Genomic DNA, 20,246 nt, shown 5'->3' on the forward strand with positions numbered 1-20,246 from the left:
AAAAGATCATGTTTTAAGCAGCATCACAAAAGATCTATGGGAGGTTACCCATTCCTGGCACAACAGGTTTGAGCTTTACAAACTTAGACAATCTTTCACGTGTTTTTCTTTTAATTATTAAGGTGAAAAAAAATTACATCTGGCCTGATGCACTTCTAGCCTTTCTTGAAAATGCTCTAATTTCTGTTGGAGAGTCAAACTTTGTATAGCAATGCAATGCATTTTAAGGCTAGAGAGGATTTTTAGTGTTCTAACTGATGCAAAATCTGTAGATTTCATGTATCAAACTCACACATCCCAGATGTAACATCTGGTTGAGCTAATGCAAGTCTTTTGGAAAGAAATCTGGTCTCTATTTAAAGGCCTCAAAAGATGGAAAAATCTGGCACACTGCCCTAGGTAAGTTGGTTGGTAGATTGTTCAGGCCACTTTTCTAGGTAAGACATAATTACCTTTGATTTTATTTATTTATTTATTGGTACCTGCCTTGTTTCTGGTTTCTTTCAGATTCCAACATAAGCTCTTGCTATGCCTTGTCCACTAGACTGAAAAGCTGCCAGTGACCTTCCCATCTGCGCCTATTCATAACCATAGTCAGACTACCACTCAGCTTCCCTAAAATTGACTTGAATGTCTTAGATTTCTTGTTGTGAAACTTTTTTGAGTTCTTTTCAGCTTCCCTGCTTGAGAAGGGAAGCTGGCATGCTGCTTGCACAGCTGGGACCTGGCAGCCTGGCCCGTGACCTTGGACTGTAGGATGCTGCCACGTGGCTTCAGGTGCCGCTTCCCTGGGCAGCGCTGGCTTGACGGTCATCCAGCCAACTTGCATCTCGCTGCGGGCCCGCTAACGTATGGCTGAGGTACTAACGCATGATCATAGGCAGAAAAATGTAAAGGACTTAACTCCCACTTTTACGCATGGCTTGGGTTTCAGTAGAAACATTTCTAGGCTTCTTAATAGGTTTTTGAGCTATATATAGCTTGTAAGATACTTCCCAAAAGCTGCTCTGGCCAGTTCACCATAATGCCACTTAAGCAGCGTTTTTCCCTGGGGATGCTTAGCGGTGGATATGAATTGCTGATTTAGGTTGCTAATCATAGGTGAATCAGTGGAAGTTCATTCACGGAAACAGATCTGAAGCCTCTGCGCACAGCAATTACACTAGCAAACAAAGTGCTGAGGTGGAGAAGAGTGAAGAGATTGCTGTAAAGTCATAGATGCCCTTAGCAACAACAGCAGTCAGGTCTGGTTGCTTTCTCTCAGAGGGCAAGGAAAATATAGAAGGGGTCCTAAACCAGCAGATAATGACTGAGGGAGCAGAAAGACCTCTTTGCCAGAGGCTGACAATTGGACTTGGAATGACAAAGTTACAGCAGGTCTGCAGTGATGCTGTCTGCAATGTGGCTTGGCTGTCTTGTGCTTGGTGAGGGAGTTTAAGGAGGGCTAATGGCATGTTAGTCATTCAAACGGTTTGAGGAAAGCTGGGATTTTCCAAGGCGTCTGAGAGCCTGTGTTCCAAGTCCAAGTGTATTAAAATTAGGGCCAACAAAGCTCAAATGTTAGGCCTTGTTAAATCCTTTTGGCATAAACTTCAAAAGGCTTAACTTAAAAAGCAGGCTTTTACACAAAGGCAAATTTCGTGCTGCTTGGGACCGTGTAATATTTTTAATGCACAAAAGGATTTCTTAGTAATAACAGGATTCAGAAGTGCCAGTCGGACTAGATTTGCACAGTCTATTTCTGATCATTAGGTAGGAGGTCTTTAAAGCTGTTTACAAAGAGGATATAGTTACCTTTTGACCATCCCTTCAAAAACCTTCCCGGCTCCAAAGCTGGGTTATGAGGAGCAGACAACGCTTCTGGGCATGAATCACTAATCGGACAAAACGTTACATTAAAGATGCAGCTGGGCATTTAGTGGCCAAACAGGGCTGTATCAGCTACCTCGGTGCTCTTGTCAGAGCAGTTGAAGCGATGCTAGGTTTACACTTCCCTTTTGCTGGCTTTGCTCCAGTACAGGAGCTCAAGTCTGCTGAATTGAGGGCATCCGGATTGCCGAAGGATGGGCTGGCAGGGGCCCATGACGAGGCAGGTCGCAGGTGACCTGCGAGGCTGAGAATATAAAGTCACAAAACCCTTATGTGTTTCCCACTCGTGGCAGCTGTGCTGTAAGGCTTTGCATGGAGCTTCCCTTCAGCAGGCTCATCTTGTTTGGCGCAAGTGCACATTTTCAAGCCCTGCTTGGTGTTGCTACCGCTGCTGAGTGCGGCCTTCATGGTGCAAACTGGGGTCATTGAGCTAAAGGTGCTGAGAAAAATGGTGCTCTAGCTCTAGAAGATGGAGCTATCGGAAAATCTGTTTTTTTGTTACGTGCTTATGGCCCAAACCAGTCTGCAGGGAGACTACTTGCCTGGATGATGCCACCTTAGGATAGTTTTGGGTGGACTGGGTGACGACGACAGCCCTTTTCTCTTTCTCCCCCTCCTTTCCAGAGGTTTCTCGGCTCCCCACGTGCTGGGACGATGCAGTTGTGCCTGTCAGCTGAAGAGGGCAATGCGGGAGATGCTTGGGATTTTCTGCTTTCTTGGAAGGGGACAGAGGCAGCAAAAGACAGCCATGAGCCTGTGTCAGTGGTGGCTTTTGGCCATGGATACGTGTAAACCCTCTGCTTGTCAGCCGGTAGCTGAAGCTGGCCCCAGAGGGCTAGTATCTTTTAAAATCAAACAAAAAGCTGCCGGAGAGCAGTCCTGACGCTTGTTGAATTGCCGGGTTGCTGACGAGTTACCTAAACTGAGAGAAGGCCAAATAGCTCAAGAGGTCAAAGTATTTAAAAAGCAGGGCTAGAAGGTGGCTGGTAACAGAGTGGCCGCTGTGAGCAACGCTTGCCCCGGCTCGCCAAACTTTGGCATCTTTCTTTTCAAGAGAAGCCATTATATAACTTGTGCTGCTCTGAAACAGCCTTTGAGTGTCGCTACAGCTTGCGCTGAGCACGGCGTGCCTTCAGTCGGCTGTTTGTTTTCACCGGCGCTGGCTGGGGGGGCCGGTGCTGGAAGGGGGCGCTCCTCGCTCCTGGGGGGCCGAGCCGGGAGGCGGCCTGCGCCCCGCCAGGCCCTCGCCCCCTTCGGCGACGCCTTTCTGACTCGGCTGCCTTGAGTCGCAGGGGCCGAGCCTGAGCGTTGATGGGACGCAACGCACAATAACGGGCAAAGCGAGGTTTCGGGAGGGGCTGGTAGAGGAAGGCTGCGGTGTCCGCCCTTGGCGTCGGCCATCGGCCCGCCCTGCCTGGCCCTCCGCGCCCCCTCGGCCCACCGTCACCTCTTGTCCCGCTGTCGCCCTGGGACCGGCCGGGACCCGGGCCCTGGGGCAGCGGCCCGGAGGAGGGTCCGTCCCGTGGCCGGCAGGGCCGTTCGGCCCCGGGCAGGGCCCGGTTTCGCCCCGGGGCGCCCTCTGAGCGAGGCCCCGGGACCCGCCGGGCCCGGGCCCGTCCCTCTCCGCCGCGGGGGCGGGGCCTCGGCGGGGGCGGGGCTGCAGCGGCGGGGCGGGGCCGATGTCGCAGGGGGCGGGGCGAGTCCTCAGCACTTGGGGGCGTGTCCGCACCGCCCCTTCCCCGCCGGTGCCGCGGGCGCACGTGGCGGCGCGGGGCGGGGCGGCCCGTGGGCGGCGGGCGCGCGCACTGCGCCGCCGGGAGCGCGCGCGGCGGCGGGGCGGGGCGAGGCGCGGCGCTGAGCGGCGGCGGAGCGGGCAGCGAGCGCGGGGCCGCGCCGGGGCCGGGGCCGGGGCCGGGGCCGGGGCGGGCGGGCGCGGGCGGCGGGGCCCGCCGGTCGGCCGGCGCCATGGGCACGGTGCTGTCGCTGTCGCCGAGCTACCGGAAGGCCCCGCTGTTCGAGGAGGGGGCGGCCACGGTGGGGCACTACACGGCGGTGCAGAACAGCAAGAACGCCAAGGAGAAGGGCCTGAAGCGGCACTCGCTCATCTCCGTGCTGCCCTGGAAGCGCATCGCCGCCGTCTCCGCCAAGAAGAAGAGCTCCAAGAAGGTGCAGCCCAACGGCGGTTACCAGAGCAACGTGACCCACCTCAACAACGAGAACCTGAAGAAGTCGCTCTCCTGCGCCAACCTCGCCACCTTCGCGCCGCCGCCGCCCGCCGCCGCCGCCGCCGCGCTCGCCTCGGCGCAGAAGGCGCCGCCGGCCGCGCCCGCCGCCGCCGCCACCCCGCGCCGTGTCGTGGTGCAGGCGTCCACCAGCGAGCTGCTGCGCTGCCTCGGCGAGTTCCTGTGCCGCCGCTGCTACCGCCTCAAGCACCTCTCGCCCACCGACCCCGTGCTCTGGCTGCGCTCCGTGGACCGCTCGCTGCTGCTGCAGGGCTGGCAGGACCAGGGCTTCATCACGCCGGCCAACGTGGTCTTCCTCTACATGCTGTGCCGGGACGTCATCTCGGCCGAGGTGGCCTCGGATCACGAACTGCAGGCCGTGCTGCTCACCTGCCTGTACCTCTCCTACTCCTACATGGGCAACGAGATCTCCTACCCGCTCAAGCCCTTCCTGGTGGAGAGCTGTAAGGAGGCCTTCTGGGACCGCTGCCTCTCCATCATCAACCTCATGAGCCCCAAGATGCTGCAGGTCAACGCCGACCCGCACTACTTCACGCAGGTCTTCGCCGACCTCAAGAAGGAGAGCGGCGCCGAGGAGAAGGGCCGCCTGCTCATCGGCCTCGACCGGTGAGCGGGGCCCGGCCCCGCGGCGGCGCGGCAGCCCCCGGGGACGCTCTCGTGGCCGAGACCCCCTCCAGTTTGTGTGTCCTCCCCCCCTTCCTTCCCCGCGCTTCGCTCCCCCCCTCCTGCCACCGCCGCCGGGCTCCCCACGGAGCGGGGCGGCGGCCGTCGGGGCCCGGCTGCCCCCGTCCCCCAGCGACTCTGAAGCAAAAACACCAACAAACGCCGACGGGCAGAAGGCGGCTGCTGGCCGCGGGGACCGGCCCCGCGCTGCCGCCGCCCCGCGGAGACTCCCGCAGCCCCGGCGGGCGCCCCCCGCCCCTCCGCTGCCTGCCCGCCCCGGCTCCGGCCGCAAACACCGGGCTGCTGCTGCAGGGGGATTTGGTTTGATGGCTTGAAGGTCACAAGTGATCCCCCTCTCCCCCCCACCGGCTTTTTTTAGCTGCGAGTGAAGCCAGACGTGCACGGAGCGCCCGGCTAGACGGTCGTGGCGTTAATACGGCTGCAGACAAAGAGCAGGTATGGGAAAAATAATAATTCTCTAAAGGCTTCTTCAAAACCAACGCTCTAGGTTTACAGCTGCTGGGGTCTAAGCACCTGCCGGGAGGGGGGGGGCACTGTTGATTTAGCCGTGTTAGAGTAGATCGCTGTTAATTTAAGCAGCGGGCACTATGTAAAATGTAAAGGAACAAGAAAGCTGTGAACTAAAGGTCTACGCTTGCGAGGTGCAAAGCAGGACGGAGCCGGTCTTGTGATTTCCCCTGGAGACTGCCGGAGCTGCAAAGCCCAGGGAGCGCCTGCTGGAGCTGGCCCCCCCCCCCCCCCCCCTCCAAATCTGAGCCATTCCCAGCCTGCCCATCCACTGGCCTCTGGGCGCCAGCAAGGGGATGCGTGCCCACCGGGCTGGCTGCGTGGCACTGGGCCTCCTGGCTGCACCCTCACGCCGGACAGCACCCATGGGCCTACCGCGCTCAGCCAGGCCAGCTGCATCCGCTTTGGAGCTCTTCCCCGCCATTCCCTTTATTTATTTTCCTTGGAGAGACTCGAATTTCCCGAGTGGGTCGGGGTTAAGGGAATATAACCGCTACTGTATCATTTACATCAATGTGAAATGTATTGTTCCCATTGTGCACTGATCATAAGTATTGTGTAAAAGGATCTACTTGAGTGTGCAAGCAAGGAAAGGGATTTACATGCTGCTATATGAATACTTTTAGGACGATGATGAAAAAAAGAAAAATACTAATCTACGGGGGGGGGAACAACCCTTCTTTATTCTTTCAGTGTTGCTTTTACAGTGGTATTGCGCATGCAAAAAAGAAAAAAAGAAAAAAAAAGGGGGAACTTTTTTTGTCTTCAAAAAAAGGGGGAAAAACACACACACACACACACACACACACACACACACACACACACACACACACACACACAAAACCAAACAAACAACAAAAGAAAACCTTACAAGAGATGGCTGTAAAAATGACACCCATGCACAAAGACCTGGACCCCCCCCCCCCCCGCCCCCGATACTGCAGTCTTGAGTTGGTATTTCCTTATCAGGCCTGGGGGACTGATAACTTTTTTGTTTTTTGTTTTTTTTTTTTTCCTCGTGTGCACAGTTCTTAGTTTAGTTCTGGTCCATCAGTTGTTAAACTTGCAAACGAGAGGGAGATATAATGTGCCATTTTAATTTTTTTTTTTTTTCACTTGAAGCTTTTCATTGCTGTACATTGGAATCTGCTAATTATACATGTGTATGTACATTTTTTTTAGTGCAATCTCTTCTGTAGATCTTTGTTGACCAAACTGGTGGGTATTGTTACTTATTAATTTATATTTGTCTCATTTTGTATGTATGTGTATAGTGTGTTTGTAAGTATGTGTGGTTTATAACCTGACAGACTGTGTCATGGGGCTCAGTGTGCCTGTAATTTAATCCCCTCCCCTTATTTTTATTTATTTTTGTACTGTGCTGATTAAATAAAAAAAAAATGCACTGACCATCCATTACACGGAAGCTGGTTGCAGCAGAGTCTTTTCTGCAGCGACTCGCGCCAGGGAGACGCTGCTAATGAATGAGCCGCCGCATCGGAAAATGGGATTTGCCTGGACCAACGCGAGGTTTAATGCGTCAGCTGCGCCAGGGTTTTAATCGCATTAATGGCACTGGCTTCACTGCTTCACTCATGGCTTTGATGCAGCAGGTGAGCGCAAAGCCTGACCTGGGAAAGGAGGGTTAGAAGAGCGCCAAACCCCACACGGCAAATCCACTTTCGTCCTGTACCACTGCTTCAAGAATGGCATCTCACCAAGGTGGTGCCTTAGAAACTTGGCCTACACCTTGTGGGATGCAACCAATAGGTCTTTTATTTATTACAGTGAATTATGTAAACAAAAACCCAAGTCCATCATAATAGGGTTTCTGGTCTTTTACATATTAAAATAGGAACTACTTTAAAAAAAAAAAAAGTTCATTGCATTATTGCCCCAGGCTTAAAATTGAAATATAGTTTTGAAATAGTTAATTTATGGAGGAAAAAAAAAAGAAAAAAAATATATGAATATATATATAAAACCAGAGCAGGAACAGATAATATATTTCATAAAGACACATTTCATCACATACACTATTGCCATTTTTTAGTGTTAGAATTCTGAAACCACGCAGTTTATTGCTGTCCATCATGATTTGATCCAACCATCTTGTTGGCGGGCTAGCGTCTAAAAGTGCGACTTAAAATTCCTGCCATTACCTTGCCGTCTCAGGATAAGTGTTACTAGGGAGGTGTTTAGCTACGCCAAGCAAGAAGCGCCAACAGCAAGGCACAGCAAACGCCAAGGACTTGCCACCTGTTGCTTTCCAGGGACACTGATGTCCCCCACACCTGCAGGTGGCAAATGGTGTGGGAATTGGCATTGCTCCTGCTGGAGGAGCTGGGCTGAAGCGAGGCAGCGGGGAAGGGGTGAGCAGCCGAAGGGGATGCTCTGGGGATGCTTGTGGTGGCTGGGGACCCAAGACTGAGGACTGCAGGGCTCCCTGGTGAAGAGCACGGGCAGGATGGAGCTTGTTCCAATTACCAACGGCCCTGGAGCCTCTCTATGCTCAAGGTCCCTGTTACCCTCTTTGGCGGCAGCTGAGTAGAAGCGCTGCAGCGACCTGCCCTCTTCTCCCGCCCTGTCCATGGCTTTGTGAAGCCTTTTTTTACTTCCAAGGAACTGGTTTGTTGGGCAAAGTGCCTCTTTGGGACTTTCTGAGCCCTAAAAAAAAAAAAACCACTTCATGGTTGCCAACAAGACTGGAGCCGGGAGGGCCCCACGGTGCACTCACCCTGTGGACCTCCAGGCTGGGGTCAGGGCCAAGGGGCTGGATATCCTGACCTGACCAGCAGTGCCAGAATGCAGTATATAAAACCCCTATGTCCCCTGCCACCTCCACTCCGGTAGCGCAGAAGCAGCCTGCTCTGCACCTCACTGGCATTAAATAAAAAGCTCAGTAGTGTAGCTGGCACAGAGGAGAAGGCGGAGATGGTAAAGAAACCCTATTCAAATCAGGGCCCTACCATAAACACAGAAGGACATGTACAAGGGTATACAAGCTGGGGAGATGCGGGCTCCACACATTGGCTCCACGTGCGGCCAGCACAAAGCCAAGGTGATGGACACCATCTTGTGCCGCAACCATCCAACACCCGCAGCTGGGAAGACCCCCCCCCCCCCCCCCCCCCCCCCCCCAGAAAACTCTTACAATAGCAAGCAACAGCCTCACCATCTCCAAGTGGGTTTGTGCTACTGCCCCTTTTCTTTGGTGGACGGGCTTGCCCAGAGTTAGTGTCTAAATAGTGCAAAGCAAGGGAACAAAGGGCCTCGGGCCATAGACTCCTGCTGTTTCCAGGTGCAAGGCCACTATGCAGGGCCTGGAGATGAGACCTGCCTGCGGAGAAGCCAGCCAGTATGTCATCTTAGCCCTCCCTGAACCTCACAGCTGGGACCAACATGAAGCTGCACATGGGATAGAGGAAAAAAATTCTGCAAAGCCACTGGGTCCAGCTGGAAACTCACCAGCTTTGAGGACACCAGAGAGGGTAACAACTAAGGCAACAGCAATGCCCCGGGGGGGGGGGGGGTGGGAAGGATGCTTGTGCACAGCATATCCCACTCTCCTTTGGGCTGGTGTACCTTTTCCCACCACAACTCCTCGAAGAGTTAATGACACGCCTAGCAGGAAGGCAGCAAGTTTAGCAGTGCATGTTCACATGCCATCACACCGCCGCCAGCACCAGCAGGGCCAGGAGAGGGCGGAGCATCTCCCCAGTGCACAAATCCAGCCCTCCTCTCCAGAGGTGGCTCCGTTTTCCTCCGTTGTTGCCAGACTCCCTTCCTGAGCCTAGTCTCTTTGGTTCCTCCAGTGGAGGTTGCATAATTGTGAAAGCACATATAGAAAGGCAGACAGGAACATTGGAGAGGGCTTAAGCGATCAATGGGGGGGGGGGAAGGGTGTAAGTACCTATAAATTCTTTTTGGAATTATTGCCTGATATTCTGGCCTATTTTGTAAGATGGATATAGGCCATTGGCTATTTTAAGTTTTAGTTGCATGTGGTAGTAAAAAAACCCTCTCTTGAATTTGGGTCTGACAAATTTAGAGATCTTTTTTAGGTGCATGACTAGGTCACAGCTGAGCATCTCTAAATTAACCCCCATGAAAAGCTGAAGGCACAGGGAGGGCAATCAAAGCCCTAGCCTGTCTTTCTGGGGCTCTCCGCGCCGGCAGAGGGGACGCTAATTCCCCGGCACGCAGAGGATGAAACCGGACCGGTGCTTGGTGAAATCTGGCTGGGATTGGTTGATCTTTGTTTCCACGGAGACGGTGCATTTCCGCCCATGCAGGCTGCACTGGACCGGGTTGGTGACGCTGACTTGCAGAGAGCGTTTCTCACTGCGGGGGAGGGGGGGGGGGAAATGGAAAAACAAGAATGTTAGGAGAGATGACGGGGATGGGCGACATGACCTCCCCGGAGCCACTCAGGATGCAGTTACAGGTTGCCCCTGTGCAAAACCACCTCTATCTCCAAAAATTTAGAATAACGACAATGACTTCCCTCATTCTTTGTTTGCAGATTTAAAGTTAAACCTGAAATAGCTAAAAAAAATCTTATAGGGAGTTATTCTGTTTGTGCCATGCTGAGGGAGTTCCCTCCGTGGATGGATGGACAGCCTGCTGGCCGCAGGCTAGGCACCCACGCTGGGACTAAACTGCATTGCTGCAGCTCGCTTGCCGGCTTTTTAACCCTTTGCCCAGCTTTGATACTAAAAGCGATTCCCAAGAGCGAAGCAAATCATTCCACAGCAAAAAAAGGAAAAGGAAGGGAAACAAAAAAAAAAGAAAAAGAAAAGAGGGGAAAAAAGAAAAAAAAAAAGGGGAAGATGCCCTAGGCAGGCTACTGGCATGGAGAAGAGAAAGGATTCAGCGATTAAAAACCTCAGTCTCCTGCCATTGATGCCTGGAACATGTGACACACGCTGGCAGATGCGCACGGCAGTAGGGGCCTGGGAACGAGGCTGGTTTTGCCATGTGCCAAGGGACAAAGCCTGCGCTGGCAGGGGGACAGCATGCTGCCACCAGCCCTTCCCCAAACCACATCCACATTAGGTGACCTCCTCGGCCAGGTCTTGCCCGGTTGCTCTCATGGATGCCCCAAACATCGCCAGAAGAAGCTCATAGGAAACCCAGGCTCATCCAAGACGGGTACGGTCTGACGAGTAGGCAGATCCAGAATTTGAAGTAGCTGAAATACTTCGAAACACAACTTTGAAATACTCCCCTGCTGTCCCTGCCCGGGTAGTGCTGGCTGGCACTACTGCGTAGGCAATGGCTTGCCAACTTGCCTTCAGGTTTTTCTTTTTCTAAGCTGCTCCCCAGCCGAGCTCAGGCTGCTCCATCTCATAAGGATGTTTCAGATTACTCCAAGAGGACCCTAAAGCGGCACTTCTGATCTGAGGGAATGTTGTTCAGGTGTAAGGATCCTTGCTGGCCACTTGGTGAGGACTCCAACCCATCTCCTGCTGGGGCTGGGCGTGCACTGGCATCGCCTCTCCGGACACTACGGCACCTTGGGCTGGTGCTGGGGGGGGGGGGGGGGGGGTCTCATTCCCTTCCAGATGCTTTAGCTAGGGCAGCTCTCGCCCCAGTTTAACCATTTCTGAGGATTACAGCCTCAAGGGCTAGTGAAACGCAATGCCATCACCATAACCTTGGCCCTCTTTACTGCTGTACCAGGGAGAGAAGGGGGAAAAAAATGGGGGAAAAGTTCTGACAACTTTCAGCTCTTTGGAAGAGCCATTCCCAGGTGGCCCAAAGCATTAACAAGCCCTGAGTGAGACAGCCAAACACCTGGGTTATCTTGAGGAAAGGTGTAATGGGGCTCCTCCGATTGTGCTTGGCAGGTCTCCATCTGCTGCTGGCTTGGGCAAAGCAGAGAGCTGCTTCGTTCACTTGGGGCAATTTCAGTTCACTCAGGTGGACACACAAGCAGTCCTGGAGCTGAGGCTCCCAGGGCTGAAGGTTTATTTGCGGTTTTCTCTGGCCTCGATGGGAATCACAGATAAGGCAGTGCCTGCGGGAGTTACGGACAGCTTTACAATGTTGATCTGTGCGTCCTGGAGAAATCCTCCACTGGGTCCCATGAAAAACTCACCTGCTGGCACCACAGGCTTGACCCAAGATCATCGCTGGGAACCCAGAGAGAATTCCTGTCATCCAAAACATTTAGCCTGTGGCTCATTGGTGCACTCCTAGCCAGGGACACCAGGACAGATTGCTGCTCATCTCTGCTCTGCCAGGTGACAGGTTTGGCAATGACGGACCAAAACATCCCCCTTGGCTAAAGGCCATTAAACAAGCCACTATTTTGCATAATGGGTAATTTTTGTTGTAATAAAGCACAGAAATTCCTGCTACTCCCTTGAAGTGGGATAAAGACATGGTTATTCTTGAGCCCAAGATGATCTCAGGCTGCCTGTGCGTGAGTGCCAGTCACAGGCCCTTTGCACTAGAGAAGATCAGGCGTCATGAAACAGGGAAATGAAACATCTGCAAGTGACTCTGTCCCTTGGAGCCACGACCAGCTCGGGGATGTGGGAATAGACATCCAAGAATTTAGCCTTGAGGAAATCCCTCCTGTGACTTACACTTGAAATTCTTGCTCATCTTCCAACATTTCTTAGAATAATATCCAGTGGTTTAGAGACTCAGCGGCACCCACTCGTCCACCTTACTCAATGCTCAACTACACCAGGGAAGAGGCGCGCTATTTCTAGTCTGCATATTTAGCCTCCAGACACGAGGTTTCCTGCTGATTTAGCTACGAGACTGCATCAGGGAAAATACTGTGAGATTCTCATGCAGAACAGCCTTCGTTTTCACTTTGTTACCGCAGAGCATCACAGCCTATAAGCCATGTGTTTAGGAAGCTCCCAAACGGTTAAGATGTTTGCTTCTCAAAAAAAAAGAGCTGTTTGTTTCGTTTGGAGGGATATCGGCAGGGCAGCGGCATCTAAAGCCCTCACGTTGTCCCAGGTATTTAATACTTATTTACTGTTGCCTCAGTGCGTTGAGGCTAAAATCCCTACTTAGTTTGCTATTTTTACCGTGTCTTAGCAAAACAAGCCATATACACAGAAGAGCCTCTGAGATTCCTGCCGTCGTGTGCTTGGAAGGCAGGGTTCGTATAAAGTGTCTTTAACAAGGACAAGTGCTAATTACTTTCTTTCTCCCACATCCCTCGTCAAATTATAGGTAAGGAGATAGGCAGGTTTCGTAGCTGCTAATAGTCGAACTCTATTGACCCTTGTGTACAGCAATAAGCCAGCCCCAACCATGCAAAAGGAATCTCATTAATCTGCATCTTGGCCACAAGAAGGACCCAAGCCTGGAAATCAGAAGGTCCTTCATCTATTTTGAGCTCCTCCAGGCTGTGCGACATTGAGCAAGAAGCTAAATCTCTCCAGGTCTCAGCTCCTGCTGGTTCTCCAGGATCTCCAGGAGGATCCACTTGGGTACATGGCAATGTGAAGTGACCCTTGGCTCCAGGATACTGGGCTCTGGAGAAGACACTCCTCTTTGAGAAGCTCTGATTTTTGCTCCTTGCAGCAGTTCCCATTAAATAGGGCTCCACTTCCTCCTCATGTTCTCTAGAACCCAATATGGCAGTACTCATCCACTCGTGATCACATATTGATTTTTTTTTTTCCAGGGGAGAACAGGTTTTAGCCTCAAAACCTGTTGCCTGGGGAGCAGGACAGCTCTTGAACAGCATTCAAAGAACGATCCCTCTCTGCAAGCCCAAACAGAGATTTCAAGCCCCGTCCTTCGTCTTCCCTGCTAGGCAGCGCAATGCTGAGTGCTGCCACCAGCTCCACCAGCAGCTCAGTCTGCTGGGACCTTGAGTCTCTTTGATGCTGCTCCTGCAGTAGGTCAATCGCCAGTAAGGAGGAGGTTGGAAGAAATGTCAGCTTGGTTTCCAGTCCATCAATCATATCAGCATCACATCTGTTGGCGCAGTGGCAAAAGGGGGAGATGACAGATGCTGGCTGCCCTGGAGTAAGATGATTTATGGACGGAAAGGGAGAAAACAGCTGTCTGCAGTAGCCAATAAACCGAAGTAAAATACCTTCCAAATCTCACTGATACAACTAGATTTTACCAGAGAGCACTGGGGAGATGCTTCCCAAGTTCCTGCAGAATTTAGATCCCAAAGGGCTGGGAAGAGCCTGGAATGGAGATGGCCCAGCCGTAATCCTGGAAGTTCAACAACATATTCCATAGACATGGGCAACATGCAGTGAAAATACCCTTTGGGGGATCACTGGTGCTCTGCAGATCAAACTGAGCAAGACATCAATGGCAGCGAAGGCAGAGAGAAATCTCACTTCCAGGTCGTGCTTTGGCTAAAGGACTAAATGAGTTTTCACAGCATGTTTCTCTCCCACCATGGTACTTTGCTGTTCCACCTTGTTGTCTCAGTGAGATGATTCACTCAGGAAAAGGTTATTAAGGTGAAATTAAGGTGGAAGAATGTTTTCCCTATTAAATTTCAAGCTTGGAAACATGCAGCTGTACTTATTTTGTCTCAGCCCTGCCTGTTCACCGTCCTTGCTTTAATGCCTTAAATACTGGCAACCATTTAAATGCATAAGGAACATTTCTGAATTTGCTAATTATTTAAGAACGATCTTCTGGCCTTCTGGATATTTTATAGGAATAACTGAGTTTTGTAACAAAGATTGAGTGTTTTGTCATCTAAAGACTCAAAGGCAGAACTGAATTGGGCCCCAATAGCAACAGGCAGGTATTTATCACCATTCTGCAGCCAAAGACACAGTCGCCACGCAGAGAGCTAAGTGATATGCCCAAAATCACAGAAACCAGTGCCAGAATGAAGAGTGAAACTCAAATTCTCTGACTCCCAAGACTTGTGCTTTGGGCGCAGAATTCACCCCTCTCCAGCCTGTGGACAAGTGCAAGACTTGCATATTAGCTTATAAATGCAACACCCCCTCCCCCCTCCCATGGAGCCCAAATGCCCACCTCTTCTTTTATCCTATACAAGTAAAACTACTTAACTCAAAGATCCTGCATTTGTTCAGGCCTGTTTTCTTCCTGAGAGCAACTTCAAAGTCAGCCACTCTGTTCAACCATCCTGCCTGTGCAGTGAGGTCTCAGAAGAGAGCTGTAAAGCTTCTGCAACCTGCAGAAGACCGCTGGCCTCATCCTTTTGCTTTCATCCACCTTGCTGTTATTTCATCTCCGCACCCAGCAGAGCTGATCTGTCTACCTGCAGGAGAGCCATCCCCTACGGATCAGACAGGAGGATGACTGAGAAACTTCTAGCTATGGCTAAACTGATCCCTACCATAAGGTGCGTACGAAAATTTGTTCCAAACATTAGCCTCAAGTTTCGTAGAGTCTTCAACCTGCTTCCTAGACTCTCCTGCCCTCTCTCTCATACAGGGATATACATTTAGGAGACCACCTACACTTTGTCAGTGCTAATGCAACCATACATCCCAAGTACAGCTCTGCTCTGCCTCTGAGATCATTCCTCTTTGAGCTTTTTTATGGCAGGTTTGGCTATTCACCAAACCCAGACCCAACCTGAACGCTGACAAAAGTAAAGTCAATTAGGACAAAGTGATGAATGCTGCTGCTGGGCATCTTCTGGGAAATAAAATTACTTATTTTTAACAACTGCTCCATTAGAAGAGACAGCGAGATGCAAGTGCTGGCTGTGATTCTGTTCGGAAAGAAATGCAAGCCCCCAGCTTTCAGGCATGAAACCAGCCTGCAAAAGCGTATAGAAAAAAAGTGAGTTTTTGTGAGAAAGAGGGGATCAAACCCAGCACTGCTCCAATCCTGCCAAGGAGCCACATGATAAATTTATCTTTAGAGTCACATGAAGGCCTTGGTGTTTTGTGAAACCACTAAAGTCTTGTTATATAGCTGCAAATAATTTTTTTTTTGATGGAAACAGACTCTCTTGCAACATCCTGGCAGTCTGAGTGACAGCTCCTGATCTCAGCAGGTTGTGTGCAGGGGCTTTTTTTGCTGTTTGGATTTAATGGCTCAGTGAACTCTGCAGGATTCGGGGCCTTCTCCTCCTTCATCTGCTCCAAACCGTCATGGCATGCCAACTGCCTTGATCAGATTACTGCCCCATCTATTGACTCGCACCCACTAAAGAAGTTAATGGTAAATAGTCTCAGCAATTGCTCTGTGTGCAAGTGTGCGGGTATGTTAAGCACAAGTGTCACATGAACGGGGTCTGGGGATGTGGAAGAACCGGAGCCCAGAGTGAGCACATCAGCGTGAGCCGATTAGACACCTGGGAAAATGCCGGCAAAAGGGAAACCAGCAGAGAAGAGATGACTCAAAGTGGAAGCAGACTACTGGCCCATGAAATATTCGAGTTTTGACTGAGCATTTAATCCAGGACCTCAGGGAAAACACAAGTGAAGTAGCACATAAACGGCCACAGACATCTGTCAACGCTGTTGATAACACAAAAGCATCTATGTAGCCCGTAAGTGGTGGGAAGCAAAACAAATGAAGGAAAAGAGCGGGGAAAGGTCAGAGGGAGTTGCTGTGAAGACAGCAGCATAAGACCAGAAAGTTAAATACATGCATTGTTTAAAAAAAGGTTAAACATATGAGACGCTTAAGACTCGGAACGTCTTGCAGGCTCTGCGAGACGTGAAAACACAGCAAAGCGCCAGTCACTGAGATACCCGTAATTTCTAGCTGTGAGCTAGAACTGGAAATGCGGTAGGTTTAAGAGATCGAGGCAGAGACACACAGGGCCAGTGGTACCTGACTGGCACCCTGGGGTGCTCCAGAGAGGGAACCACATCGGTCATGTAGGTGGCAGGACAGGGATCTACAAAGCAGGGATTTATACAGACTGCAGTAATAAAGCAGTAATAAAGAGAGAATGATGTATTCTGGAGGGAATTTTTAAAATTATGAAATCCTTCTTGAGTTTAGATCAAGGCATCTCCTCTGGAAAGTCATCGTTGTGGACTGCTTGGTTAAGACTTCAACGAAACATGCAGCTGCAAACAAGGTGTTGGGCAGCAGTAGGAGTGGGAGGGCAAACATGGAAAAATGGTAAACCTTGTATAAGTCAGTGCTGCAGTCTCATCTGCGCACTGGATGCAGCATTTGAGGGGGTTCAGCAAAGGGAAAATGAAAAAAGCTCACAAAAGAAGGGAGGCTATAAAGACAAAACCAAGAAAAGCAGCAGCTCTATTCTGCAGGAAGAAAACACGTAAGAACCCAGGATAAAAAAACTAGAGTGATCTAAAAAAAAAAGGCAGCTTTCAAGTCTCTAGCTCTTAACAAGCACCAAAGAGACAAATAGGAGCATCGAGAATGAACCGCAAAATTTCAAGGTGGGTTGAAATACTTTTCCAGGCAACGGGCAATCTTGCCGCTGTGGCTCACTGCAAGCTGTTGAACTCAGGGCTACTGGGTGGCAGAGAGGCAAGCAAAAACAAGCAGGATCTACAAAGATATTGGAGGTAACATAGGTAGTAAATATTTACATATCTGAGTTCCAACAGGTATCTTCTTTTTTTTTTTTTGAATGGATAAGAGTCTCATAGGCGGCGGTTTAAAGCACACCAGCTCTGCAGGCTTCATAGGGACGGGGGAGATGTATCTCATTTGAGCACTTGCATTTTTCTGCAGCTTGCAGGACAATGATATCGGGTGTTTGGGCTAGAAGGCATGGGTGGTAGGACGAGCAAAGGTAGTGTTGTCACTCTGTAAAGTAACATCATCACAAATGAACATTGAGGGCCTTGCATGTAAATAATCCAACGTGGATATTGCATTCCAGGGAAAGGTACGTCCCACTGCAAGGATTGGGCTCGCCAGCATGTGTTGCCTGCGCTGTTTTTCCACACCCTTGCTGGAGGGAGCGTCATTTGAAGAGTGGGCGACCTCAAAGCACTGGTCCTGCTTTCAGCAGGGATTTGCACACACAAAGGTCAGAACAAGTCCTCTGGGGCATTTTAATGCTAAGGTCGGTCAGCTGAGTTAAACGTGGCTCTACCAGGCCTTTTCTCACAGTACAGTTTCTTAAAATTATCTGCAGTGAAGTGGTATTTAATATCATGACTTTTTTTTTTTTGTTAGCCCTGAAAATCAGTAAAACTTTATGCCTTATTTCTAGTCCAGCTCTGCACCCAAATGTTCTATGTTGGGGCAAATCACATCCTAACTGGAAGAAGCAGCTTTTCAAGAGTCCTTTTTAAAAGAAAAGTTACTAAGCTACAAACTGCAATCCCATGCAATTCCACTAAAACCGCTTCCAGCACACTTTAGTGCTGGCTTTAGACCTCCTCCAGCTCAGACTCACCTATGGGCCATTTCTCTTTGCAACTCGTGCTGACATCTATTTACCAACGAGAAGCTGCAAAACCATGTGCCTTCAGTTTAGGGAATCGTACAGTGCCAGGTGTTACAACATCGTGCTCCGAGTTACGTAGGTGACTCTATTCTGGCGATTTTAATCAGCAACGAGGACCATTAATATCTGTAGCAAGCTTTGAGCATTCCCAATGAAAGCATTACATGCGCCCAATGTCAGCTAGCAAGGCAAAAGCAACGACAGCTATTAATACTCTGGTCTGCTGGTGCTCAAGCAATGCTCTTCCCTTTTATTCATGTCTCAGCCATAAAAGCCGCTCTCCTAAGGAGACAGCAGCTGCCATAACGCCGATGCTCTTTCATCGTGACATGTCTGCGGCGGGTCCAGGTACATTGCTTCCCTTCTGCCTCTCGGCAGTGCCTGAGGAGTAAACATAGGCCTTTACATTTTTCGCTCTCCAATTCTCAAAAATGTATTTATTCTTACCTGAACCCAAGGTCAGGTGGACCCAGAGCCGTGCAGGCAAGTGTCAGCTCTTTATTTACTTATTAATTTAGGAACTGGACCATTTGGGCAGCCATCCTAGCTGGGCGGACGGCACTTTCCCAAAAGTCAGCGAGCTGCAAAATTGCTATTTCTTTGAGCAAATTGGTTCCCGTGCTTCTAAGCAAAGGAGGACCCCCTCTGTGCTGGGGAAATTACTTGAGGTAAGAGCTGGATCCCAAGAGAGACTTAACCAGCCTAAAAGCAGGTCAATGGGCACCGGGTCCCAGCCAGAGAGCGTCCCTTCATCACCTGCTGGGACTGCATCCCCAAAAGCTCCTATTTTACAATGGGAAAGCCCAGATGAACCTTTCCAAGCCACTACACGCTCAGCCCACATCACACAAAATTTGAGAAAGGGCTCAAAAAGGACTGCGTGTTCAGAGCAGGGAGCTCTCCTTTAGGAAGCTAAGCCGGGCTATAAAATAACCCCTGAGCTCATTACTGCGCTTACACTAGGAATAGAAACGCTCCCTGCACGCACACACGCTGGCTAAAAAAAGAGACGCAAAAGTGATGCTGCGGGAGCGCCATCCGGACGTCCCGCGTGCACAGGAAGGCCTGTGCCAACGTCCATGCCTTCCCTGACGCTCCCTGAACTCTGCTCCTGTTAAAGCCGAGGATGCCTTTGTTTTTTTTTTTTTCTCCTGCCTGATGGGATTTATCCCTTCAAAGCACTTGCTAAAGCTAGTCCAAGTTTCCTGGATGAAAAATGCACATTTACTTACATAGGGTATTTCCCAGGAAAGCTCATCAACAAAGCAGCTTTCAAATAATAATAATGGGAAAAAAAAGGGCAGGGCATTAAATATTTTATATTCTGAAGCAGCAAAATGAAACATTTAAAAGACCTGGTGGTGAAGAGTAGGGAGAAAATAAACATTTTCAGTATGAAACAGCAAAGACAACTCCCAGTCCTTCTAGAATTTAGTGTATTTTGCACGCTCGCTAAAGCTAAAATTTTCAGCGTGCTGAAAATTTGCAGAGTGATAATAAGCAGCTGCGTTACAAGGCACTGCAGAAGAAAGTACAAAGACTAGGAAAGCCAGTCAAGAAGCATTTTGTGTTTGCAGTAGGATGCGGAAAGGAAGCGGGAGCAGGGCTGCAGGAGCAAAGCTGCCCAGTTCATTTTGATCTTTTGCAAACAGTCAGTAGGTTCCAGCAGTAACTGGAGAGAAGCGTCATTTGGGGCCACCCGCAGACAGATAATGTGTCCATCTGTACGGGACAGAAACCAGTTTTGGTGCAAAATTATGAAACGAGTTAGGTAGGAAATTCTTTCCAAGACGGCATCATCCCCTCCTGCACAGGGCCCTCCCTGCCGGCATGCTGTGGACACGCTGCTCCACTATGCTTTGCAGCTCGGTTTTAATTCTACTTGTTTTCAGACAAATGGAGAAATTTGTTTTCTGAGGCCGATGGTTATGCATGTTATAGCCTGGCTACACATGCTAAAGTCTTTTGCCACTCGCCTTCATCTTCTGCTTAAACTGTTAATCCAGTTCTTGAAATCAGCAGCTCTCCCCGGGCGCAGCGCGGACACGAGAGCAGCAGCTTCTCCTGAATTCTCCAATTAGTCATGTTTTTTCAGCTATTTTGAGTGCTGGCTGAGCTTCTGAGATACAGTTCTCATCCAGCTTTCTGCTTTAGTGGACTCAAACGCAGCCACAAGCCACTTGAACGTTACGTATTTTATAAAAAAAGTATCATTCAAAGTCCCTGGCTGTAGACAGAGCAAAAGCAGAGCATCAGCTCACTCCTAAGCTTATGCCAAGAATCCTGCATTAGAAATGCACATAAATAAAATAAGACCACTCAGGAAGATGAAAGTGGACTTGTTTCCCCTTTTTGACATCACAAACTCCGATTCCTGCACAGGCTGAGAAGCAGTCCAAGTGTTTTGCCATGGTCCCTTTGCAGTGGGGGTCTTCATCACCTCTTAGCCGGCGGACAGAGCTCATCGCCAGACCCCGGCCACAAAGGCACTTGCTTCAGAGCCCGTGGACCCTATTTGCAAGGCTCTTCCCAATAGGAGGCTCGCGGCCTGTTTAGCAGATGCCCAT

The 20,246-nt window shown here is 50.3% G+C and overlaps 2 protein-coding genes across 4 annotated transcripts in view; one reads left to right on the forward strand and one right to left on the reverse strand.

The window, feature by feature from the left end:
* Window positions 1-3,792: 3,792 nt before the first annotated feature.
* On the forward strand, window positions 3,793-4,870 carry CDK5R1 (cyclin dependent kinase 5 regulatory subunit 1). The gene has a single exon (XM_009685369.2). It carries the CDS (start codon window positions 3,835-3,837, stop codon window positions 4,720-4,722), a length of 888 nt encoding a protein of 295 aa, XP_009683664.2. The 5' UTR covers window positions 3,793-3,834; the 3' UTR covers window positions 4,723-4,870.
* A 2,422-nt stretch (window positions 4,871-7,292) lies between these two features.
* Window positions 7,293-20,246, reverse strand: part of MYO1D (myosin ID) — a 157,860-nt gene continuing 144,906 nt past the window's right edge. For 2 of the 3 annotated variants that reach the window (XM_068919001.1, XM_068919006.1), the window contains exon 22: window positions 7,293-9,647. In XM_068919001.1, coding sequence (XP_068775102.1) covers window positions 9,491-9,647 — 157 coding nt within the window. In that variant the 3' untranslated portion in view covers window positions 7,293-9,490. Of the gene's footprint in view, window positions 9,648-13,140; window positions 13,306-20,246 lie in introns of those variants that run through there. The other variant, XM_068919005.1, reaches the window with a different exon arrangement.

This window comes from Struthio camelus, chromosome 25 (assembly GCF_040807025.1).
Source record: "Struthio camelus isolate bStrCam1 chromosome 25, bStrCam1.hap1, whole genome shotgun sequence".
Taxonomy (NCBI): Eukaryota; Metazoa; Chordata; class Aves; order Struthioniformes; family Struthionidae; genus Struthio; species Struthio camelus.

Coding starts and splice junctions, on each gene's coding strand:
- CDK5R1 (XM_009685369.2), top strand. CDS start 3,835: ATGGGCACGGTGCTGTCGCTGTCGCCGAGCTACCGGAAGGCCCCGCTG.